Source organism: Pipistrellus hanaki, assembly GCF_964339955.1.
Source record: "Pipistrellus hanaki genome assembly, chromosome: 20".
Taxonomy (NCBI): Eukaryota; Metazoa; Chordata; class Mammalia; order Chiroptera; family Vespertilionidae; genus Pipistrellus; species Pipistrellus hanaki.
Window position 1 is genome coordinate 4,317,838 of NC_140522.1, and position 14,832 is coordinate 4,332,669.

Sequence of the window (14,832 nt, forward strand, 5' to 3'; positions counted from 1 at the left end):
CCTCCTCCTCCTCCTCCTCGCCCCTCGCCCCTCCTCCCCGCTCCCTTGACCCCCGCCCGGCCCCGCACCCCGACCCCCGCCCGCCCCCGCCTCCCTCCCCGCCCCCCGCCCCCGCCTCGCCCCCCTCCGGCTTCCCACCACGGCCTCTCTCGGCGAGGAAACTCTGGCCTCCGCTTCCTCCTCCTCCGACTCGGACACCGGCGGAGCCTCCCCGCCCCCGCGGAAGAAACCCCGAGCCTCGGCGGCGGCGGAGGGGGCAGGAGAGCCCGGGGCCTCGGCGAGCCGCGCAGGCCTCTCCCCGCCGTCCTCGTCCTCCTCGTCGTCCTCCTCCTCCTCCTCCTCCTCCTCGGTGGTGGTAGTGGTGGGACTCCCCCCGGCCGCCCCTCCCGCCGCCGCCCCGCACCGGAGTAGCAGCGGCCACAGCCTGGTCGGCGGCGGCATCATGCAGGCCAACGGGGCAGGAGGAGGAGGAGGCGGCGGCGGCGGCGGGGGCCCGGGGCCGCAGACCCAGGAGCTCGCCTGCCTGTCGGCCCAGAACGGGGAGGCGTCGTCGTCGTCCCCGTCGCCGTCGCCGTCGTCCGCGGGGGACCTGGCCCACGCCAACGGGCTGCTGCCCGCCGCCCCGGCCGCCGCCGCCGCCGCCAGCAACAATAGCACCGGCCTGAGCGTCAATAACGGGGTCCCCGGCGGGGCCGCCGCCACCACCGCCGCCGCCGCCGCGGCCCTGGCCACCCCGGACCTGGGCAGCAGCCTCAAGAAGAAGAAGCGGCTGTCCCAGTCGGACGAGGACGTCATCAGGCTCATAGGACAGCACCTGAACGGCTTAGGGCTCAAGTAAGTCGTCTCTGCAAGGCCGGCCGGTGCGGACGGACAGGGGGACAGAGGGGCCGGGGGAGGGGGCTGCAGGGGAGCCCCAGAGGGAGGACCGCTGCCCGAAGGGGAAAGGGGAGGGGGACATGCATCGGATGGGCCGGGCCCGGTGGGGGGATTGGGGAAGGGGGTCCTAGAAACCGAGAGATTACCCCCCCCATACATACATACATACACACACACACACACACACACACACACTCTCCCCGCACACCTGGGGAGCCCGATTGCCAGCCAGGGCCTGCGGAGGGTGCCTGTGCGGGGGTGTGTGTGTGTGTGTGTGCGGTGGGGGGAGGGTGGGGGGGGGAGCTGGTGGAAAGAATGAACCTCGGAGAAGGATTTGTTTTTCGTCCATCTCGGAGGCATCTTTGTGGGGCGCCTCCCCCCGCCCCACCCCACCCCCAGCCGTGACAGGCCAGCCAGGCCAGCTAGCCAATCGGGAGGGCCGATCGCCCACAAGTGTTTATGGGAACCGAGGGGCCGGGACCTGCGGGGAGGAGGGCGTCCCGGAGGCAGAGGCCAGGCGGATGCCCCGGAGGCCCGCCACCGGCCCGACCGGAACCCCAATTTCACACCGAGGGGTGACTGCCTCTGGAGGAGGGGCATCTGACCCGGTGAATCATTTATTCCCGGCGCGATGGAGGTGGCCTCCGGCACCTGAAGTGGGGTGAAGGGAGACGGCGACCTTGGCCCCAAACCGCCGTTTAGGGTACACACAAAGAGAGAGGAGGGGGTGGGAGGTGGGGTGCTGAGCCCCGGGCAGAGGCAGACTAAGGGGGAAAACATGCCACTGCGTTTCCCAGCTCCAGTGTCGATGAAAATAAGCTCCGATGCCAGCCCGTGGTGTGGTTTGGGGGTCACAGGTTCCTTCTGGGGGGGGTGGGGAACACTTTTTTAGGGTGACACAAGGATTTTGATTCTCGGGCAGATGGTTGGTTGCACTGTTCAGCTGAAAAGTAAATGGGGCTGAACAAGAAAACACGGACACATAAACAAACATGTAAGACTGATAAATGAGACTCTTAGGTGTCAACATATCCAACCCGCTTCTGATGAGCCTTTTATGCTTTCAAAGAGAAATATAGGAAGATTTCACTTTTTCTTTTTTTGCCAGAAGGAAAAGGAATTGGTATGAAAAGAGGTTTTGTAAATGCTAACGTCTTACTGAGACCAGCAGCAAGCTGACAGCAGCAGGAGGAAATAACTCGTGACTGTTTGGAACCTACACCATAGTAAATTTGCTATTTTTAGTCTAGAGAGAAAGGGGATGATTTTTGATGCTGGATTTATTTCCATTTTAAAGACTGACCTACTAGCATCTCTATGCCAACGTGGTGTCTGGATGTCAGACTCGCCCCTCATGGCAGGTCCTGGCTATGGCCTTGTATGGAGCTGGCATGTTTTATCTTCTGAAATGGACCAGGGTTAGTGGTAGATCCTGGTGTGTGTGTTTTCCACTTCTTTAACCAACTGGTTACAGCATGTTTTTAGGAATTTATACTTCATTTAAGCTTCTGATGCATTAAATGGCAGAAGTAGGAAGAACTTGCTTTGATTCTAGCTTCCGGAAGGTTTTTAACTTAACTAGATGCAAACGGAGGTGGCAGTTCACCAATCAGGTTGGTTTAGCCAAGCACATGAAAGCTCTGTATTTCTTTTTTTCTTCCTGAGATCAGTTTAAGAACTTTTGCAACTGTTTTCGTAGACGTTAGCTTGTTTGGAAGAGTAAACCTGAACGTGGTCAGGTCGTTTTTACACTGTATCTCTCCTGCAGCCAGACTGTTGATCTCCTCATGCAAGAGTCAGGATGTCGTTTAGAACATCCTTCTGCCACCAAATTCCGAAATCATGTCATGGAAGGAGACTGGGATAAGGTAAAGTAGGGCCTGTAGAGCTGTGTGACTGCTGCTCACATTGTGTATCTGACGTGCACGCGGTGACGTTTCTGTTTTTCTCTTATGCCACTTTTTGCAGGCAGAAAATGACCTGAATGAACTAAAGCCTTTAGTGCATTCTCCTCATGCTATTGTGGTAAGAGGCGCACTTGAAATCTCTCAAACGTTGTTGGGAATAATTGTGGTAAATACACTTTTGTTCTTAGTTTCACATTTATGCTTATGTTAATAGGTTATTGCTAACTCTAGGCTTCTGCCTCTTATAAGAAATAAGGCCTAAAAGGAATTAAATTTTATATAACTAAACTTGTAACCTAAGATGAGTGTTTATGATGTGAAGTTTGAGCTCTGTATTTTTAAAATCATGTTTCATAAGTGTGTCTTTTGAACCTAACTTACAAATGAAGCTCAACACAAAATTATATTGAAAGATCATGCTTTTAGTGCTGTTTCATAGGAGTTCTATACTTCTAGAATCAAGGATAAATTATACTTTTATACTATTTAAAATACTGAATGTGCTGGTAAAGAATGTACTTGGGTTATGTATGTCTGTAGGCCTTAAGTAGCTGACACTAATTTTTTTCCATCTTTGGCAATTATAATTATAGTCCATTCAAACCAACTCGATGGTGTGCTCACCATTTTCCATTCTTGCATTCCAGTTGTGTGAATTGACAGTGTCAAAGTTTGTCCAACATGTATGACTCTGGTGGAGGGTTTGTATGTGTATCTGACCATTGGGTTCTGCTTACTGGCCTTATTTCCCCAACAAGATCAATTCAGTAGTTTACTTGTTAGCCTCTTTCATAAATCTTAAGGAATCCTTTATACTGGTAGGCTTGAATTCTTCAGTAGGCATTGCTGAGAGAGAGGAGGGAATACAGTTTTTTCTAAGTGCTTGTGATTGGAAACCATGAAGAATCAGCTGCTTGGCCTCCTGCTGGCTTTCTTGCTTCTAGCTGATTGATTTGTTGTCAGAAGCAGTTTCCGGTCTGGTGGGGGAGGGACAAGGGTGAATAGGAAGTGAAGTAAGGAAACCAGCTGTTTGTTAAATATTAGTAAATGAGTGTTACTTTAGTTGTTTTTTTTTTTTAAGTTGGGTCAAACATCGATCTTTCTGCCTTTTTTTGTAAACCTAGCAGAGTCTCCTGGTTTTCTTTTTTGGGTTTTTAAAACAAATCTTAATTATAAAAGTTTTCAAATTCTTAATGTGATTTTATACAATTATATAATCCTAGAGAAAGGCCTTCAGATGAATTAAAGGTGCAAACAAATATGAACAAATACTGGTTCATTTAAATTGTCTTCACATTATCTTTTTTCTCTTATTAAGTATTTAAAATACTAAAATTTTAACTTGCTATTATTGAATCAGATGGTTGATAACTAATTAACTCATGGAATAATCAATTCCATGGTCAGTTTTTAAAATGAAAACACAGAAGTTAAAATAAATAAACATCTATATTCAAAAGGATTACAAATTTTCCAATGACTAAATTTTCCCCAATTAGTGTTTGGCGTTTTAAAAAGAAAAACAGCTAAGCATATTTTAACTGGCCAGCTTTTCATAAATTGTTAGCTCTGATGGAATGGAAGGTGACCCTAAAATAAAATCAAGGCATCTCAAGCCAAAATAAGAATTGGGGTTCTTTTCCCATCAGACGAGCTAGCACTGCTTCTATGGTGACAATCATGACCTTGCCCTTGGACTGTTTTAAAATAAGGATGTGATTTCTTGGGGGACTGTTTTCCTTTTTTAAGCTTCGCCCAAATTATATCTGTAATTTAGTAGTAAAAATTTGAATAGGCTCACTTCCTCTTTTCCTTACGTTTTTATAGTAATTTGAGACTGCTGTATTGGATTTAGATGATTACTGTATCTCATTAGAAACCTTCATTAGAACAACATGTTAACTGACTAAAGGTAGCTGTAGATAATAAGGAGGAATCCTTTCTTTTTGCAGCCTGTTCAGTCTGTAGAACATTCTAGGATCTAATAAAAGATGAAGATTAAATCTCTGGCTGAGCCTCACGCCATCAAACTGTTTAGGTATTTATACAAAGAAAGGGGTTCCAGTTTTTATCTTACTTTAAGCATTGATGAATCAATTGCTTTTAAAAATGCATTTCAGCATTTTTTTTCACCTTTCTACGTATGTTTAGTTTGACTCCTCTCCCCTCCTTCAGAAGATAATCTAATGTAAGCATGAGTTTGTAGTAATGTCTTAGAAGACAACTATTTGGTGGTTTGTTTTTTTTTTTCTTTTCACATAACTAATTTAACTGTATAGCCAGACACACTTGATGACTTAGTCTAGAATAAAATTGTATTTTACTTTTTAAACCTGAACGTTTTTAGTGACCTAATTGCACCTCCCTTTCCCTACCCCCATATTTTTAAATTGTTTCCAGTCAATTAATACTAGAAATAGCAGAATTTGCTCTGGATTTTCTAGAAGCTGAGCTCATGAATCAACATATTTTTAGTTTGGGTTCAAATATGCTTAGCCATGTCTGGGGAATTGGGTGGATACTTGAGGTCAATAACATTTAAAAAAAAAACAAAAACAAAAATACTCCTATATGTCTAAAAATGTGTTTGATTCTTTATTTTTCAATATAATAGAAATATGCTTAACAAAACGGTTCAAATATTAATGTGCAAAAATGAAGTAGTTTGTTTTAAAGTCAAATAGGGAGGAGTTTTGAGAGCCAAGGTTTAAATATAATTCATTTCCCCTTTCCTCTGAGTCATTTAATTGATATAACTTGGTTAAAACCTTGTTCCAGAGTTAGTCAGAACCACTACTAAGTTGGCTAAGAGGCTGTTCTTGATAAACAGACTTCCTGTGTATCGTAACTTTTAAGTTCTTTTTTTTTCTCCTTCCCATCGAGTTCAGTGTCATTATATGGGAAGAAAGGATAAACCAATACAGATATTGGGTAGACAACAGCCAGATTTACCATATGAAACTACCTTTTAAGCTGTCCTGTTTACTTAACAATTTCAAGTTTGTGTTAGATAGCAAAGAAAGAAACTGCTGGACCCAAAGACACCAGAAATAATCTGAAAAACTAGGCGTTGGGGAAACAGAGAGGAGAGTGTGCTTTCTCTTCTTTTGTTTCTTTCTTCATTTTACAAAACCGGGAGCAAAGCCCTGACCCCACGTTTCCGCAGACTCAGTAAATAATTTACATCATTTTTGAAAGGTATTTATTTTCTTGAAAAACTAGATTTGCATTTTTGTGCCTTAAATTGTGGGGAGTGAAATGCAGTTTTACTCGCCATCCTTATCATGTGCATCAGTGTTTTCTCTCTCAACCACGTCTCTGTCTGTGCTGAGTCAGCAGCATGTTCTCTGCCATGTGCACCACCAAGATTTGATACCAGTTTCAGGATATTCTTTGTCTTAACCTGGGTAAAGTGACTCAGAGAACCGCTCTTGCACTGCTTTTATAGCATTCCCTGTACACGGAAAATCGTGTTTATGTTGGCTTCTCTGCCTTCCTCTTCTCTCCTCCTCTGCCTCTGCCCCATAGAAAGAGAATAACATGTTCTAGCAGGATCTTGGTGGGAAAATAAGGGGAAAATAGCACTTGGGACACTGTCCCTGCACACATTGGAATGGGAAAGGGGGTGTGCCTAGGACCTCATGATTGATACCCAATAAATAAATTAATTAAAAATTTGCCTTGAATTAAAGTTTTCCCCAAATTCCCAATTGTTAAGAAAACTAAATGAAGAAATGAAATGCAAATGCTGACACAGCTTCATGTGGCATTTAAATTTAAAAATTCTATAACAAAATATTCTCAAATTTGAATCGAAAACACTATGTGATACAGAATCTTTATTAGTGTACTGATAAATGAAAATATATGAACTCTTCACTTCATAAAGAGTTGAAATTTTTTTAAAAGGATAAAATGGTGAGAATATCCAGAATTAACTTCAAATATATTTTGATTTTTTAGATTGCTTTGTTTGATTTAGTCTTCTGTTTTTGTTTTTTGTCACCTGATGGACTTCGCAGTATTTTTTAATTGGGTATATAAAAGTGAACTTACAGTTGCATGCACAGCAACACTTTTTAGAGCATCTTAGAAACTAATCTGTTTCTGAAATGCTCATTTAGTCAGTGTAACTTTTGTGTAAAATTTGGTAAGTGTAATTTTCCTAGAGTTACAGGAGCTTATCTCATAATTGGAAATTTTTCCTATTGGTCTTTAGCTATAGTTTTAAGATTAGATTATTACCAAGCATAAGCAATGTATCTTATAAAAGATGTATTTAAATGTATGCCTGAGTTATATGAGAGGGTTTGTTTTTGTTTATTTTATCAGCTGGTAGGTTATGTCTTTCTTCTAAATGTTCCCTAATATAAAATCTTGAAGAGCAGTTATATGATACTTTTAATTCCATATATAAATGATAATTTCTTCAAACCATTTTTTGAGAGAAGTGTATTTTAATGTGTTTAAAGTAAGCATTAAATGCTTTTTAAAGTAAGTGGATTTGAGATTTTTACCACTGTCTCTTGGATTCTCTAAACATAACTAACATTTCCTATCTACTAACAAAGTTCTCTATGTGTATTGCAAGCTTCCCCAGTAGCAGATATAATGATAGTCCCTCTAAGCAATGTTCTTAATTAGGTTTAAGGTTTAAAAGAAATTCCAAACTTGATATTCATAAATCTTTTTCTAGCAAAAAGCTGCTAAGATTTTTCAAGTTACTTCCCATCACTTTTAAGTTAAAATAATATAGTAAAAGAACATTAGAAAATACTAAATTCAGCACATTTCAGAATAAAAAACAACTAAATGTAAAGATATTTCATAAGTTGGAAATGGTTTATCCTTTAAGATAAAGAGCTGATAATTGTCTGTGCTTCATAGTTAAGGGTATCAGTGATTAGATTGTTTCCAACCCGCAAAGACAGATATTGAATCTTTTAAAACCTTGGCGTTGAACCTTTATTGTCTTCAGAGTGAGTCCCATCAGATTGATGCTTGTACACTTCAGTTCTAGGAAGCTCAGTCCTTTGTACACCAACCTTTAGTCCACTTGCTGGGCAGCTCTTCTTACTTTTAATGAACCAAAATCTGACACTTTGCAACTTCTGCCTCATGTCTCTGGTTCTGCTTTCTGGTCTCCTTAGTCCTTCTTCCGCATTGTGCTAAGCAATCCCTTCTTTAATGGAATTTTCTGTTTTTTCCAAAACCTGTTCCCTAAAATGTTCCCACTGCCCATTATAAAAGTCCCAGGCTTTTTTCTAGAAAGAAAATTTACAATACTGTAAATAGTTCTAAATTTTTATAGAAGAAATAAAATTCTAGGTGAATGTTTTCAGGGCAGAATTCATTCTTACCTGTTTTGATGTCATTAATGATCATATCTAATTTGAGATTATTCAAAACTGTTGTGTTAAGACATGGGATTGAGCAAAGTCACATTTAATGAATATACTGTGACCCCATTAAACCCAAATATTTTGAATCCTATTAAAGCTTTTTAAGAAGTGATTGTCAAAGGGCGTAGTAGAATGGTTTCTACTGTTCTGTTTAGGCACAAACATTTTCTGAACCTCCCATCGACTTTTTTCCCCTGACTGCTGCTTTCTGTCATGTCAGAGGATGAAGTTTTTGCTGCTGCAGCAGAAGTACCTGGAGTACCTGGAGGACGGCAAGGTCCTGGAGGCCCTGCAGGTTCTGCGCTGTGAATTGACGCCGCTGAAATACAACACGGAACGCATTCATGTTCTCAGCGGGTAAGGAGGCCTCGTCCTTAGGCTCCGGGTGGATGGAGGGCTGTGACTCTTACCAAGGTCCGCTTCCAAAGCTGCATCTCTTTGACGTTTTTCCAAGATCTGAATATTGCTAAATTCTTAGGTAACACTAACCTGATAGATCCACTTACAGGTGTACTCCATATTAGACTAGAGAAATATTTAAGTGGGTAAAAGGAAGAAGAACTATGTATTGCTCATGAAAGGCCATTTCAGAATCTTCAAAAAAAAAAACAAAAAAAAAACACAACTAAGTGTGAAAGTATTTCATAAGTTGAAAATGGTTTATCCATTGAAGTTTCCAGAATTAATGTGCGTATATATATATTTCTTTTAATATATTTTATTGAGTTTTTACAGAGAGGGAGAGAAAGGGTAGAGAGTTAGAAACATCGATGAGAGAGAAACATTGATCAGCTGCCTCATGTACAACCCCTATTGGGGATGTGCCCAAACCAAGGTACATGCCCTTGACCGGAATCAAACCTGGGACCTTTCAGTCCGCAGGCTGACACTCTATATCTGCTGAGCCAAACCAGTTTGGGCCGTATATTCTCTTAATGTATACTTATCATGTACCAGGTTCTTGCTAAGCACTTCATATGTGCAATCTCGTTTTATTTTCATGTCAATCCTTTAAAAGTTAGAGTGCCCAAAGGCTTGGTTCTGGACCTCCTTTCTGTCCTGTCTAAACACTCTTCCAAGGCACCCTCATTTTGTACCATGCCTTCACATACCATCGATATGCCGGTGGCTCTGACCTCCCAACGTACATGTCTGATGGCTACTTGACAGTCTCCGTTAGGCTAATAGGCGCCTTAGTTAACTGTTCAAAAAAATTCTTGATTCCGTCCACCCACTTCACTCTCACTGACCTGCTCCTCATTTCAATAAGTGGTAAGACCTTTTACCCACTTGTTCAGACAAAAATCTTAAGCCTCATCCTTTTTACTTTTCAAATTACAAGAGAAAGTTGGTTTAGAAAATTCTAGAGGTGGGAGAAGTGGGCCAGCTGGGCTGCCTAAGCTGGGGAAACAGGTTACAGAGGCAGAAAAGGGACCTGGAATTTAGGGGAGAGAGGCCAGGATAATGCCCGGGGGCGTGGGAAAGAAGGCAGGAAAGGGCCTCACTCTGAAACATCCGGGTCTGTCCATTGCTCTCACCTCCACATTTCTACCCTAGGTAAGGCATAAGCACCTCTCCCCCCCTTAACTGCATCTTCCACACAGCAGCCACAGAGACACCTAAGCAAAACCATCTATTAACCCATTTCTCTCCTTAAAACTGTCCACTGGCTCTGGCAGGCTTAAAATGCAGAAACTGCCCTAGCCCACAAGGCCCCTGATCCTTTCCTGCCATCCCTGCCCTTACTCATTGCTGTAGTGACACTAACATTAAGGCATTTATCCTGCCTCTTCAGTTCCTAAATGCTCTTCCCTAATCTCTGCAGAGTTGGCTCAGGTCCCCACCCAAATATCTGCTCCGAAGACCACCACCAGGCCTTCTCTGTCACATCACTCTTTATAGCATTTTTCATTACATGACACGGCCCCTGCATCTAAAATGGGGGGGAGTGGCCAGCCCTCAAACCATATAAATAGGCCTGTGAAATCATTTGGTCTGGCCGTGCGACCACAGGTGGGACTGGAAATTCAGTGAATCTGGGAGCTTTTTTCATAGCAACATAAATTTATATTAAGCAAACGATGTTATAAATACCCATATGGCCCTGGACAGAAAAAGGGTTTCCCACCCCTGATCTAGAGCAATATCTCACACATAATGAGTTTTCAAATATATATAGAAAGTAGGACCTAAGATGGATAGGGTTCATGAGTCCAGAACATTTAGGAATACTCTAAATCTTGAAATAGTCAGTTCTGCTGGATGTTTCAGTTTTGTACGTTACCGTATTCGGATTACCTGTTTCAGAGGTGTCTGATTTCTGTGTCGCCTAAGTGCCATTCCCATGGTGGACTTGCTTTTCTCTCTGGCAGTAGTGCCTACAAGTTAGTCGTAGCGGTTTTCTTCTGCAGTGAGTTTCTAGGCTTGGCCCTAGACTGTCGCACACAAGTAAGAGGCCCAGCGGTGACAAGATGTGGAGCTGACATCATAACTCGGTCCAGTGTTTTCGGTTATGCCATGTGACTTCCTTTGAAACCCAAAGGTGTAATATTTTCAAAGGGGCGAAGAAGCCGTTGTAGGTTATTTTTACAAAATTTAAAAAGTAAATGATTTTCTCAGAATTATTGATGATAAATTTTACTCCCAAAAGGATATTTTAGAAACCAAATTTTTACAACATCCAGCTTAAATGTAATTACTCATACAGTTTTTTAAAAATTAAATTCTCATCAGCTAAGGCACTGGATACTACACAGCAAGAGAAGTAGTTCTGTTGTTGGGTGAAAGGCTATTAATTGATTTAAATGCCAAGTGCAATATGCCTTATGCAGTTAAGAAAAGGAGGAGGCGATACCGGGTTAACTGAGAGGTTTCTGGTACTTACATTATCACATAGTGAGCTCTGTGTGTATCAGGTAGTGGACCGAGTACTTCATATGCTCATACTCCATCTCATTAATCCTTACTGCCTTGTTCCAGCCCCTCTTTCCAAGTGAGAAGGACAGATTTGTCTGAGAACAGACAACAAATAGCAGGAGACTTATGGCCAGGTCTCACCTCCATGTTTAAAGAATGCCTTCGCTTCTTTTACTTTTAAAGCCCGTTCTGAGAAGAGGCAGGACCAGATCAGGGTCACACTTCCAGCAGGGGCCCTCATGTGTGCTCCAGAGCCCACGCACTTAGCGCTCTGCCTCCTGCGGCACAGATAGTGAGGAAAGAGCCCTTCCCAGATGTCCCCTTTGGGATCGCACAAGGATGGTTGTCCAATTATACCATTTCTTGAGTGACGTTTTGATAATCTCTTAAAGGTATGTTGTTCTGTTTAATTAGCTTAGTATTAACTTTTAAGGCTTTGTTTTGAATTAGTGGTGAGAAGCTGCTAGCATGGTGGTTAAGAGTGAGTTCTGCAGCTAGAGTGTCTGGATTCATGTTCCTGCTTTGCCTCTTAACTTGACCCTGAGTCTGTGACTTAAGCTCTTTGTCTTCAATTCCTCATTTATAAAATTAGAATAATAGGGCATACTTCATACAGGATTGTTATGAGCATTAAATGAAGTAATGATAGATGTTGAGTGCTTAGAACAGAGCCTGGCACACAATAAGAGCTATATATAGATAACGATTACAATATATAAGTATGTGTTCATAGATAATATATATTATAATAATATGTATTTAGCTATTTCTGTTATATTACATTTCTTAATTATATCCAGATGCCAGGTTGTATTGATGAACTGGGTCCACTCCAGAACTTTTTCTTGATCAATGTTTCTTAGTAAGAACTAGCTATCTTGAGTAGCACCAGTATTTTTCAATTGTTTCTAATCCAGAGAGAAGGACTTGCTATTCGGTTCTTTCCCTGTGGTATTTGTAGGTATCTGATGTGTAGCCACGCGGAAGACCTACGTGCGAAAGCAGAATGGGAAGGCAAAGGAACAGCTTCCCGATCCAAACTGTTGGACAAACTTCAAAGTAAGAGTCTTAATTTGTTGGTGTCTCTGGACTTGTCCTTAGAGAGAAACAGGTATGTGAGTCAATGACGAGGGCTTGTGTCTAGACACACTCTCATTGAATGTTACTTAGGGGAAGGTTGTAGCGAGGTCCATCAAGAGAACCCTGTGAAGCGGAGGTTTCCAGCTCTGCCATGGAGTCTGAGAAGCTAACCTCCGCAGACAGTGAGGGTGCTGGTCCCAGGCAGTTCCCTTTCACTTGTTTTATGTAGCAATGCTCCCCATAAGATTCTGTTTGTGGGGAAAGAGCTGTGGTCAGGCAGAAAATAATGTAAGCCACAGCTGTCAAGCAGGAGTGTTGTAAATATTGTGTTTTCAATGGGAAGGCCCGGATTTCTTCTGTAAATTGTTTTACCCTCTCCTCAGCTATGTTCTGTGGCTTCCAATTCGGGGTAAGAGTTTCATTTTTGCCACATCTGTATATAAAAGACCGTTCCCTCTGTGCTTACGTCATGTTACTCTTTATACTTCATGGTGATCTGAGAACAGAGATCCTAAGAATCAGAAAACCATGTGACTGGGAGGTATAAGACATTAAAGGATCAGAATAGATTGGTATCAGTATCAAAATACCAGTTACTTCTTGAATTTTCATTGGCATTAGAAGCAAATAGAATTAGGCTTGTTCCAGGATTTTGACTTGTTCTTTGTTAACTGGATTTTTTTCTTATACTTTTAGTGATGAATAGTCTCCCTCTCACACATCATCTTTAATTTTGTTTCCATTGTTACCCCCTTTTTTTTTTTTTTTTTTTTTTTTTTTACCTAATTTTTTAAGTATTTACATTGATTTCAGAGAGGAAGGGAGAGGGGAAGAGTGATAGAAACATCGATGATGAGAATCATTGATCAGCTGCCTCCCGCACGCCCCCTTTTGAGGATCGAGCCTGGCCATGTGCCCTGACTAGGAATTAAACTGTGACCTCCTGGTTCATAGGTCAACTATCAACCACTGAGCCACACCTGCCAGGTCGCCTTTTTCTTTATTGATTTTTTTTTGTTTGTTGTTTAGAAGATCCACATATTAAAGCCCTCCTGTTCAGGTATCTTCTATTCTAGTGGCAACACATCTGCAGACAAATAAATATTCATTAAGCTCATGTTACATTGCCCAGAACTGCTCTATTTAAGAACAATATCATTAGGGCAGAAGAAGAATAACTATCTTATGTAAAAGTTTATCCTGTTTTGTTTTATTTTTTAATTTTTATTTCTCTATTTAAAGCGTATTTGCCACCATCAGTGATGCTTCCCCCACGGCGTTTACAGACCCTCCTGCGGCAGGCGGTAGAACTCCAGAGGGATCGGTGCCTATATCACAATACCAAACTTGATAATAATCTAGATTCTGTGTCTCTGCTTATAGATCATGTTTGTAGCAGGTAAGAGGAAATTTAAATTCTGAAGTAGGCTAACATTTTTCAGGCTCAGTTTGACCTTGAATAAGATGTTTCCTTTTTTTAGTTTTGTCCTGTAGCTATAAAACAATTCATGTCTGATTTAGCATCTGATCATAAGTAAAGCTAGAACTACTGAAGTTGAAAAGGAAGAAAAATGTGTATATGTTCATGACAGCAAACCACCATGGAGAACTGAAGCTGGAAACCACGGGTGGTCATTTTCTCTCTGTCATTTTTTAGGGGCGGGTAAGGAACATTAGGTAAGAATGCCAGGGTCCAGAGCTTGGTGTCCCTATATGCCAGAGACCACTTAGTGGCTCTGTTTCTGGACATTATGGCTATTTTAACTTTGGCCCAAATTATTTCCTGCCCCAAAATACTTTTTCCTAATGCAAGTTCTGCTAAAAATGGTTAGACTAACGGTGTTAACTTCCTGGTGTGGGTTTTGTTTTTATACCGACCTATGTACATTGTTTAACCTGTAAGAATTCAGGCTTCACTTTAGATGTTATGTCTATTTTGAATATAACTGTTCCTACTATTTTAGTAAACTCCAAAATGAAAACATGGCTTTTAATTTTTAAGATACTGAAAAAAACAAATTGTGAAATCTTTCAAACTCCAGGGAGGAGAGGATGGGAGGCTGGGGTACCAAATAGGAACAGCGGTAGTTCATGTGCTCAGTCTCTTCTCCAGACAACATCAAAGAACTGCTGGAAGGGGCATGGCTAGGACGGACAGAAATACATAAGTGTGAGGGCTTTGGGAACCGAGGAACTTCGGAATAACTCAAAATTACACACACACACTGTGATTTACGCTAATTTTTTAATGCATAAGGTACTTTCACATGTAGTGAGTTCTCACCTCATTCTCCCTAGTTGCAATAAAAAATAATTTATTTGCGCTACTGGCCTTAAATTTCAAGTATTACTTAAAGTACTAGGTAATTACTTAGTGCATGTCTTAAATGTTCTAAAAGAAAATAATTAAAGATCCTTTTCCTTTATCTCTTTTTACTCTTTAACATTATTCTTTGACTTGGTAAGTCTTTCATTTAAATTAAATAGAGTTCGGAGGAGATAGATTAAAAGACTATATGGTTTCTTATTTCATAGCTCCTTTAGGGAATTTGAGACCAGTGTTGAAAAGGCCGTTGTGAACCCAAATCTTTTTTTGGTTCTGGAGTTCATTGTCGGTGGAATGTACTGAAAGGTATTTATGGCAGACTTCA

General features: G+C 41.7%; 1 protein-coding gene across 2 annotated transcripts in view; it reads left to right on the top strand.

Annotated features, from left to right (window-relative positions):
- The first annotated feature begins 295 nt into the window (after nucleotides 1-295).
- Nucleotides 296-14,832, top strand: part of WDR26 (WD repeat domain 26) — a 34,560-nt gene continuing 20,023 nt past the window's right edge. The window contains exons 1-6 of one of the 2 annotated variants that reach the window (XM_084868707.1): nucleotides 296-834; nucleotides 2,645-2,744; nucleotides 2,845-2,949; nucleotides 8,406-8,542; nucleotides 12,063-12,160; nucleotides 13,424-13,580. In XM_084868707.1, the coding sequence (XP_084724833.1) occupies nucleotides 443-834; nucleotides 2,645-2,744; nucleotides 2,845-2,949; nucleotides 8,406-8,542; nucleotides 12,063-12,160; nucleotides 13,424-13,580 (989 nt within the window). In that variant the 5' untranslated portion in view covers nucleotides 296-442. The remainder of the gene's footprint in view (nucleotides 835-2,644; nucleotides 2,745-2,844; nucleotides 2,950-8,405; nucleotides 8,543-12,062; nucleotides 12,161-13,423; nucleotides 13,581-14,832) is intronic. The other variant, XM_084868708.1, reaches the window with a different exon arrangement.